Source organism: Triticum dicoccoides, chromosome 1A (assembly GCF_002162155.2).
Source record: "Triticum dicoccoides isolate Atlit2015 ecotype Zavitan chromosome 1A, WEW_v2.0, whole genome shotgun sequence".
Taxonomy (NCBI): domain Eukaryota; kingdom Viridiplantae; phylum Streptophyta; class Magnoliopsida; order Poales; family Poaceae; genus Triticum; species Triticum dicoccoides.
The window spans coordinates 564,412,584-564,423,760 of record NC_041380.1 but is presented as its reverse complement, the minus strand read 5'-3'; the positions used below and the strand labels follow the sequence as shown (position 1 = coordinate 564,423,760).

General features: G+C 51.3%; 1 protein-coding gene across 1 annotated transcript; it reads right to left on the bottom strand.

The window, feature by feature from the left end:
* Positions 1–7,961: 7,961 nt before the first annotated feature.
* LOC119334239 lies at positions 7,962–9,220 on the bottom strand. Its single transcript, XM_037606870.1, has 3 exons — positions 9,171–9,220; positions 8,840–9,082; positions 7,962–8,751 (listed from the first exon to the last, which is right to left on the bottom strand). Exons 2-3 carry the CDS (start codon positions 9,071–9,073, stop codon positions 8,242–8,244), a joined length of 744 nt encoding a protein of 247 aa, XP_037462767.1. The 5' UTR covers positions 9,074–9,082; positions 9,171–9,220; the 3' UTR covers positions 7,962–8,241.
* Between the last annotated feature and the right edge of the window lie 1,957 nt (positions 9,221–11,177).

The window sequence follows — 11,177 nt, the reverse complement described above, 5'->3', positions numbered from 1 at the left end:
CGCAGCTAAGTCACCCACTAGGGGATTTCGTATGCAAACAAGAGTGACAACAATTATTGGAACGCTCTTGTCTTTGGTAAAAATGAACTGCAGAAATTTTTTCTTATTACATCTCGTCCAAGGGAGAACTCAAGTGTAAAAGGGGCGGAGTAGTTCCGCATTCCAAGCTCGTGGCTCGTCGATCTGGTGATCAACATTGTAGAGGTGATATGCTCCATTGTGGAGGACTTTGGTGACGATGAAGGGGCCTTCCCAAGTAGGAGCAAGTTTGCGTGGTTTCTGTTGATCCACTCGGAGGACCAAATCTCCTTCCTGGAAGGCTCGACTCTTCACATTTCTGGCATGGAATCGACGCAAGTCTTGCTGATAGATGGTCGATCTGATCATAGCCATTTCCCTCTCCTCCTCTAGGAGGTCGACTGCGTCTTGCCGGGCTTGCTCTGCTTCGTCTTCGTTATAAAGCTCGACTCTGGGGGCGTTGTGAAGTAGATCACTCGGCAGGACGGCTTCGGCTCCGTAAACCAGAAAAAATGGCGTTCTTCCGGTCGATCGGTTCGGGGTGGTCCTCAGCCCACACAAAACCGACGGAAGTTCGTCGACCCAAGCGCCTGCTGCGTGCTTGAGATCACGCATCAATCGAGGCTTCAATCCTTTGAGAATCAGACCATTTGCTCTTTCAGCTTGTCCATTCGACTGAGGATGCGCGACCGACGCGTAGTCGACTCGCGTGCCTTGAGAGGCACAAAAAGCTCTGAACTTGTCTGAATCGAAGTTTGACCCATTGTCGATGATGATGCTATGCGGGACCCCATATCTGAACGCCAGCCCTCTGACGAAACTGATAGCAGTGCAAGCATCGAGATTCTTGATAGGCTTGGCTTCAATCCATTTAGTGAACTTGTCGACTGCCACAAGCACATGCGTGAATCCGCTCCTGCCTGTTCTTAGTGGACCGACCATGTCCAGTCCCCAGACAGCAAAGGGCCAGACGAGTGGAATGGTCTTCAGGGCTGATGCAGGCTTGTGTGACATGTTGGAGTAGAACTGGCAACCTCCACACTTGTTGACTATCTCTTTTGCCATCTCATTTGCTCTTGGCCAGTAAAATCCTGCTCGGTATGCTTTAGCCACAATGGTCCGAGAGGACGCATGGTGACCACAGGTCCCCGAGTGGATATCATTAAGGATCATCTGACCCTCTTCTGGTGTTATGCATTTCTGACCGATTCCAGTCGCGCTCTCCCTATACAACTGTCCCTTTATGACTGTGAAGGCCTTGGATCGGCGGACGATCTGTCGAGCCTCTTCCTCGTCCTCCGGGAGTTCTTTCCTCAAGATATACGCGATGTATGGTACCGTCCAGTCAGGAGTGATAGCCAAGACCTCCATGACTAGGTCGACCACGGCAGGAATTTTGACTTCAGTCGGATCTGTGGCACTTTTCGGTTGCGGGGCTTCTTCTGCAAAGGGATCCTCCTGGACTGACGGCGAGCAGATGTGCTCCAAAAACACATTGCTGGGAATGGCTTTTCTCTTGGAGCCTATCTTTGCCAGATCATCTGCTGCTTGATTTTTCAGTCGGGGGATGTGATGAAGCTCTAACCCCTCGAATTTCTTTTTTAGCTTTCTTACTGCGTTGCAATAGCCAGTCATAGCTGAGCTTCTGACGTCCCACTCCTTCATCAGCTGATTAACCACCAAATCTGAGTCGCCGTAGACCATGAGGCGCCGGACACCGAGTGAAATGGCCATGCGCAACCCGTACAAGAGTGCTTCATATTCTGCTTGATTGTTGGAGGAATCGAAGTGAATCTGGAGAACGTATCTGAGCTTATCTCCTCGGGGGGAGACCAATACTACCCCAGCACCAGAACCATTCAGCATCTTAGATTCATCAAAGAACATGGTCCAGTGCTCCGAGTGAACTTGAGTCGGGAGTTGCTGTTCAATCCACTCGGCGACGAAATCTGCAATTGCTTGGGACTTGATAGCCTTCTTTGCTTCAAACTTGATATCTAGGGGGAGGAGTTCAATCGCCCACTTAGCCACTCGACCAATTGCATCTCTGTTGTGCAAGATCTCTGACAGTGGGGCGTCGCTGACGACTGTAATGGAATGGTCAGAGAAGTAGTGTGCAACCTTCTTCGTGGTCATGTAGATCCCATATACAAGCTTCTGGTAATGGGGATATCTTTGCTTCGAAGGGGTCAAAACTTCAGACACATAATATACTGGGCGCTGAACTCTGAAGGCCATTCCTTCTTCTTCCCGCTCGACCGTGAGTACTGTACTGACAACTTGTCCCGTGGCCGCAATGTACAGCAGCAGAGGCTCTTTACTGATTGGGGCAGCAAGCACCGGCTGGGTGGAGAGCAGAGCTTTGAGCTCTGCAAACGCTGCGTCAGCTTCTAGAGTCCACTCGAACTTGTCAGACTTCTTCATCAGTCGGTAAAGAGGCAACGCCTTTTCACCGAGACGAGAAATGAATCGACTTAGAGCGGCCAAGCAACCTGTAAGTTTCTGGACATCGTGTACACGCACAGGGCGCTTCATCCGGAGTATGGTGCCAACTTTCTCGGGATTGGCGTTGATTCCTCGTTCGGAAACGAGAAAACCGAGTAACTTTCCACCTGGAACTCCGAATGTGCACTTTGATGGATTGAGCTTGATATCGTATCCCCTGAGGTTAGCAAAGGTTTCGGCAAGGTCAGTCGGTAGGTCGGAACCTTTCCGTGACTTAACCACAATATCATCCATGTATGCTTCTATGTTTCGACTGATCTGAGTGAGTAAACACTTCTGAATCATCCTCATGAACGTGGCTCCAGCATTCTTGAGGCTGAAGGGCATGGTGACATAACAGAAGCACCAAATAGGGTGATGAAAGCCGTTTTGATCTCGTCGGGTCCATACAGACGGATCTGATGGTACCCTGAATAAGCATCTAGAAAAGACAAACGCTCACACCCCGCGGTCGAGTCCACTACCTGGTCGATGCGGGGGAGAGGGAAATGATCTTTCGGGCAGGCCCGATTGATGTGTTTAAAGTAAATGCACATGTGAAGTGACTTATCCTTTTTGGGGACCATGACAACATTGGCGAGCCACTCGGAGTGGTAAATCTCTCGGATGAACTCCGCTGCTAAGAGCCGAGCCACCACCTCGCCAATAGCTTTCCTCTTCTGGACGGCGGACCATCGAAGATGTTCTTTCACAGGCTTGAACTTCGGGTCGACTCATAGACGGTGCTCAGCTAGCCCCCTGGGAACTCCAGGCATGTCAGAAGGCTTCCATGCGAAGACGTCCCAGTTCTCACGGAGGAACTGGATGAGCGCTTCTTCCTATTTGGAGTCGAGCGTCGTCGAGATGTGAGTCGGAGCAGCGTCGGGGTCGGTCGGGTGAATGTGAGCTGGCTTAGTTTTGCCGGACGACTGAAAAGCAGATTCTGAAGTAGGCTTCTTGGCTCGTAGCAATTCACTCGGATCAGCAGTCTTCTAGTACTCTTGTAGCTCAACAACTGCCATCTGAGCGTCAGCAATCTTCGATCCTTTCTGAAAACACTCTTCTGCTTTCTTCCGATTGCCGGTAACGGTGATCACACCTCTGGGGCCGGGCATCTTCAACTTGAGATACATGTAGCATGGTCGAGCCATGAAGCGTGCATAAGCTGGCCGGCCCAGAATAGCATGATAAGCACTTTGGAAGTCCACAACCTCAAATGTCAACTTTTCCCTGCAGTAATTCTTTGAATCACCGAAAACCACGTCGAGAGCAATCTGGCCGAGTGACTCAGCTTTCTTTCCAGGAATGACTCCATGGAAGCTCATGTTGCTGGCACTGAGCCTGGACATCGGGATGCCCATCCCTTCCAATGTTTCAGCATACAATATGTTCAGGCCACTGCCACCATCCATCAGGACTTTGGTCAGTCGAGTGCCTTCGACAACTGGGTCGACCACCAAAGCTTGCCTCCCAGGGGTGGCAATGTGCGTAGGGTGATCGGACTGGTCGAATGTGATGGCAGTCTGAGACCACTTCAGATAACTGAGTGTCACCGGAGCAACCATATTCACCTCACGGTTAATGACTTTCAGTCGACTTTTGCTTTCGACATCAGCAAAAATCATCAGGGTGGAATTGATTTGGGGGTATCCGTCGTCGCTATCTTCCTTGTCCTCGACTCTGTCCGACTCTTTTTCCTTATCTTTGGGCTGTTTGCCCTGAAACTGCTGGATCAGGAGCCGGCACTGTCGAGTGGTATGCTTTGGGTAAATGAAATTACCCTCTTCATCTTTCTTGGTGTGGATGTGACATGGCAGATCCAAAACATCATTTCCATCTTGATCCTTGACTTTCTTGGGCTTCCAGGGGCCTTTGGGTTTTCCCTTGAAATTTCCCTGGGTTGCGGCCAGGGCCTCCCCAGGGGCGGCTGGCTCGGCCTTCCGCTTCTGCTTCCGACTGGAATTGCCTCCGGTTTCCTGGGCGACTGCTTTCTGATTGCCACTCCGGAGTCGATCTTCATCTTCTCCGTTAGCGTATTTGGTGGCAATTTCCATCCTCCGATTCAGGGACATTTCTCCGGTCCGACCGAACTTCAGGTTCAACTCTCTGTTCTTGACGCCTTCTTTAAAGGCACAAACTGCTTGGTGATCCGGTACATTCTCAACTGTGTGATGCATAGTGATCCACCTCTGGATGTAATCCCTCAGAGTTTTACTCGGCTTCTGCACGCAAGACCGCAATTCTGTAAGGCCTGCGGGTCGCTTGCATGTTCCCTCAAAGGTTGTGACAAACACTCGAGAGAGATCCTCCCAAGTGTAGATGCTGCTGGGTGCTATCTGATTCAGCCACGCTCTGGCCGAGCCCTCTAACAGGAGAGGCAAATGCTTCATAGCCACCTCATCATTGCCACCGCCAATCTGTACAGCCACTCGGTAATCTTCGAGCCAAGTGTCAGGCTTAGACTCACCGGTGAACTTGCTGACTCCAGTCACCAACCGAAAGTTGGGAGGAATCACCGCGGCCCTGATGGCTCGACTGAAACACTCTGGCCCTAAAACACGTATTCTGCTGCTGGCGGGCGCATCTCTGTTCTGGCCTTCCTGATGAGCCCTGTTCCTGTCAACCAAGCCTTGAACGAGGACAGATCTCGCGTCAAAGCCTGGGTCCCTGGGGTCGACGGGAATCCTCTGCCCAACGCTATGAGGGCGCCTGTCATCTCGATGTCGAGGCGCATATGACCCACTCCTCGGGGGAGGGGTTGGCACTCGACGTCGATCATCACGATCGGATCGGTGATCATACTGCTCATTCCTTCTGTACTGATCATGCCGGTCGCCACGTCCCTCACGCCTCGGGGGCGACGGCGGGCTGTGAGCCGACTGGACTGTATCTGTTGCAATGGATCGACTGTGGATCCTATTCCGCGACTGAGAAACAGCGGAATTCTGGTTTCCCGCCGCCCGGAGCAACGCTCTGATCTGTAACAAGCCCCTGCCAGCCTCCGACTGGGAGGGCTGAATCGATTCTGCTATACAGGCCGCGGCGGCCAAATTCTGAACTGGGGTTCGGTATACCTGCATCGGCGGGAAGAGCTGGCGTCGACTAGACTCGGGAGCCCGCTGACGCGCTTGCTCGTCGAGTGCTCGCTGGAGATTCTCCAGTCGAGTGCGCTCGGCCAAATTAGCCAAGCGCGCGTCCTCCAAGGCCCGGGCCTCGGGGGACTCTCCGACGATAGGAGTGCGGAGTGCGTCCGTGTTCCGGCGGCGAAGCTCCTCTCGCTGTAATGACATGAGAGGTTCAGGGAGATACTCATCGTGGGGATGCGACGGGTCGCCCCCACCCGCGCCTCCATCAGCGCGAGGGAAACCGGGAGGACTGTCCGTTCCATCGACCGCAAGGATCTCAGCCGCTGGGTCGCTGCTGTCGCACTCGGATGCGGTCTCCGCGGAGCCAGTCGACAGGTCGAACAGGCCGCAGAGGGATTCGTCGGGCTCGATTGCCGTGACTTGCGGGGCGGCCGACTGGCGAGCCACGGCATGCCTCACCCACCTCTGAAGTCTTGACCGACCGGAGCGCTTGCGCCGGTGGGAGACAGAGCGGGGAGACGATACGGGGGCCGACCAATACTGGGTCGATGGCTGCCGCAGGAGGACGCCACGAACGCATGCGCGGAAATGCGTCACACCTCGGACGGGGAGTGCGTCGATGTCGAGTGGCGCCTCCTGAAGCCAGGCGGAGTCATCGGCGATGAACGTGAGCGCGCCGAGGCGGATCTCGCGACCCTCCACCAAAACTCCGCACGAAACCATGATCAAGGGGATCGGAAAAATCGCAACTTCTCCAATCAGGCGCTAAGATTCCGGCCCCACGGTGGGCGCCAACTGTCGTGGTTCTAACTCTGACAGTGATGTAGGGGGGTATGTATGCAGAGGCTAGATCTCAGCTATTGGGAAGTTGTAAACACACCAAGATGTACGAGTTCAGGCCCTTCGCGGAGGAAGTAACAGCCCTACGTCTCGGTGCACGGAGGCGGTCGACTGGATTACTGGCGTGTGAATAACAGGGGTGCGAACCCTTCATACCGAGGAGGGGGGTGGCTTATATAGAGTTCGCCGGCCCCCTCCTGCCCTCAGTAATGCAGGGTTTAAGGTACATTTAAGGTTGGGCGTTACTGGTAACGCCCTTAATAAAGTGTGATAATGACCATAAAGACTACTTGATAGCCGACCGTTTGCCTGCAGAGTGACTCTAGGTCTCCTGGCAGTCGAGTGGTTGGCTTCATGATCGAGTGTCTTGAACCCGTCGAGTGGGATACCTTCAAGTCGATTGAAAGGTGACTTCTCCTAGGGATGTCCCAGGGTAGGGCTCTTTGGACAGGCCGTGCCCCTACCCTAGCTACATGGCTTCATCACTAGCTACACCGGCCAGAACAGATCTGCCATGTGCCGCCAAGCAGTCCACCAGGCCCTCGACGCCGTCACCGATCTAAAGCCAGATGACATGCCGCCGAAGACCGCATAGCGCCGCTGCCCGATCCAGGCCAGCAGCCGCCCGTGGCCCGAGGCAGGGCCGACCGCCGCCGCCGCTTCTAGATCGGCCGCACCTCCATGCATGTTGGGGCCTCGCCACCCCTGAGATGCAGGAGGGAGAAAGAGCCCCCGCCACCGCCGTCAGCCTCCGGGCGCAAGCCGGCGGCGTCCTCCGGCGGTGGCGGGAGGAAGGGAGGAGGATCGGGTGGCCTCTCGAGTGGCGACTGGGAAGGCCTCCATAGTCGCCTGGAGGAGCGACCCGGGAGGCAGATGCGCCTGGAGGAGCGACCTCCATAGCCCCTACCTAGCTCCATAGTCAGGTTTTTAGTGGATGATGTAACTATAGATTGAAGTTGATAAAGCTAGCCATACGAAGGTCTTTCCCTACAAAACAGAGCATGGGAGCAGCTTGCTCGAGCGCTGATACAAGTGCCCAGCGCGTGGGTCCGTTGACCATAAGCAGATGATAGCGATTTTGGCTTCCGAATGAACGAGACAACAAAATTAAGGAGGACCTCAACTCATCCACCAATGGAGTGGTTATTCCAAGCCACATTTATCCCCCGAGAGGGACGACCACAACTGATGATTGAAATCGGCATCCGAACAGGAGATAATGCTTACTACCAAGCAGTACAGCTTTATCCATCGAAGAGCTCGAACGCTCATGCATACAAGTGCCCAACGTGTGGGTTTGTTGACCATAAGCAGATGGCCATTTTGGCTCCCACATGAACAAGACATCGAAATTAAGGAGAGACCTCAGCTCATCCCTGATGGACTGGTTATTCCAAGCCAACATTTATACTCGAGTTGTCTCCATAATGAATGAAAAACAATGCTCAACACCAGATACAACACGAGTGTGCATGCATATATATAGATATAAACTGATTTCACCAGCATCAATTATACCGCAAGCTAGGCATGCATACAGAGAAAAGGTCCAATATATACTACATCAAATTAAGACTCCATATATGTATAGCTTGTTCATCAATACTAATCCAGGCAAGCTCCACATCACACAGACAACGTACAGGCTAATTAATTCCACATCAAATTAAGGTCCAATACTAGGCAGATTAAGTGGTAGGAGATCCATGATCAAGTTACTACTACGTACAACTACTCATCAGTCGGACGTACGTGAGTACCTCATGAGCTGATCCATGGAGATATATGGAGCTCGCGGCTTGCCGATCAGCAGCTACTCCTCCTCGCCTCCGAGGAGGAGGGCCAGGAAGCTGAGGAGGTCACCCACCGCGAGGGTGAAGATTACCGCCGAGTAGCCGATCAAGAGGATGAGGAATGCTGTGTCGGCGGCGAGGGCCAAGCTGGCCAAAATACAGAGGCCGACGATGGCGAGCGCGAGGTGGGCGAGGGCACGGCGGATCCGGAGGGAGAGGCACGGGAGCAGCTGCGCCAGCGCCGCCGCGGCGCAGACGAACAAGACGATGAGCAGGAGGTATCCTAGCCCTGGCCCTGGGTAGGCAGCGACAACAAGGGGGACGAGGCTGGCCATCAAAGAATGGCCGACGATGGCGACCGAGACGGCGAGGTAGGCAAGGGCACGGCGGATCCGGCGGTGGCGGGACGGGAGCAGCAGAGCGAGCGCCGCCACGGCCGCCTGGAGTGCGGGGCAGCACCACAGGCCGATCCAGAGGGCGCTGTCTATGGGCCGGTCCCACTCGCGCTCCAGAAAATGGCACCACCCCAGCTGCAGGAAGACGAAGACGAAGTTGGCGCATGGTCGATCGACTGGGAAATGGGAAGTGGGAACTGAGTCGTAGTTAATTATTACGTACCTTGCTGCAGAGTAGAAGGTCGATGAGGGAGCCGAAGGCGATGGAGACGGGGAAGAACCAGGCGCTGACGAACGCCCAAGCGCTGGCCAGCCGGTGTGCATCCGGGAACGGAGAAGCGGCTATCGCCTTCTTGGCCAGCTGGGCCGCAACCTCAAGCAGCAGAGGAGGCGTCTTGCCGCCGTCCATGGATATGGAGCCAAGCTTCTTCTGCGGGGAGTCCATGCCCATGCTCATGGATCCAAGCTACAGATTGGAAGAGATGAGCAAGAAAGAAACACAAGAAAGAAGAAGAAGAAGAAGCCCCAACAAGAGGGGAGGGGAGGGGGCTCACCGTACGTGCGTCAACTGGTCAGATGATGAGATAATGGGAGGCCCTTCCTTGCAAGCTTGGTGTGCTTCTTGAACCTTGGTGTGCTCCTAACATATACTGTACGTAGTACTGAGCAGCGCAGTGGCGAGCCTGCATGCGATGAGACGTGTCGAGCAGGCGCAGGCGTGCGGCCCAGCTGAGCTGCACTGGCTGTTTCTTTCTCGTCTCGTCTAGGGAGAGAGGGAGAGAGGGAGAGAGGAGAAGGTCCGGTCCGGCATGTGATCTCGTTTCCGTTTCGTCTCATGGTCATGGCCTCATGGGCTTCACACAGGAGGAGTTAATTGCACAGAAGTACCACAATTTAGGCATTACATGCAGATTGGTACCACGATTGCTAATTTTTACGTGTCAGTACCAACGTTGGTCCAAATTTTTGCAAATTGGACTAAAACACGTATTTATACGTATTGACAGTGTATCTGACCGAGGGGGCCCGTCTGTCAGGTGCTGACGTGGCATATTTTTTGCAAAAAAACCCCTTGCTTTATATGTAATGACATAAATACTCATTATTTTCGCGATGAAACCGCTACTGAGAGGGAATTTTTTTTATTCGCAAGTTTTCCACGGACTTATTTGAAAGTTCCCGGCGTTTTGTTGATCAAATAAATAACATAAACGAAAAATCCCACGGCCACGCGCGCTAGCCACGACGCCACGGAGATTCGCGCGACGGATATGGGGCGAGATACCTTTTATAAGCGCTTTAAGACGTTGGGCAGTAAGTTGTTGTTACTGAGGCTGCGCATGGCCCAAATTTTATGTCTCTTCACTCAGGCCCAATACACAGTATTTTTTTGTTACTCGTGTATTAATTGTATTTTCTTCAATGCGCAGTTACTTCTTTCTCAAAAATAATAATTTTAATGCGCAGTTACTTGAAAAGTAGAAAAAATGTATTAAAAATAATTGTGTAATCATAATAAATATTAGAAATGCATCAAAACTGTTCAAATTTTATTTAAAAAATCAACGTGTTTCTTATAATCCACGTGTTCAAATATATTTTAAAAAAAATCATTGATTTTCCAAAGAACTTTTGATAAATTCACTGGTTGTGAAGAAGTTAATTGATTTGTGAAAAAGTTCATTAATTTTGAAACAAATTCAAAATAATGCTTGTGATTAAATGCAAATTGAATATTTTTTTAATATATCTTGATATTGTTAAGATATGATGAACATTTTCATAATGCGCGGTGAACTTTTTATAATTTATGGTGAGCATTTTCTTAATACACGATGTGTTTCAAGAACTTTTTGCCTGGTTTCTTAATTATTCTTGCATTCAATGCATTTAAAGATGAACACATAATTTTAAATGCATTAAATTTTAGAAACATGGCGCAGAACTTGTATTAAAAATAATTTTGTAATCACAATCAATTTTAGAAACATGGCGCAGAACTGTGAGCGGCTGGTCGCGGGATCGATTCCCGTCAGCGCGGGATTTTTCTTTTTATTTATTTATTTGTTCAAGTGGCGGTAATTTTCAAACCAGTCCGACTCCCTGTTGGAAATTGCGAACGGAAAAAAAAAGCCTCCCAGAAGTTTTTTTCCCGCAAAAAAATCAACACTTTTGTGATTAAATACAAAGCAAGGGGGTTTTCTGAACGTTTTTTGAAATACAAAAATTTCACCATGTATTAAGAAAATATTCACTATAAATTAAAGAAGTTCATCAATTTGGAAATAATGCTTGTGATTTTGAAAACAACTTATCGGATTTTGGAAAACAGCTCGCGAATCTAAATAAAGAAAAATATTAAAAGAAACGAAAAAGGAACGAAGAGTAGAAGGGCAGCAAGTGTGTAACTGAACGGAAAAAAAATATTGCAGGCTTTGCTTGGCCTAGCTGCCGGCCCAGCGTGTGTGTTCTAGTATAATAAATGTTTCGCCTGTATCTAGTTAACTGCGACGCTGTGGCGGTGTGGCTAGCGCGCGCTGCCTTGCGGCTTCGAATGAAAA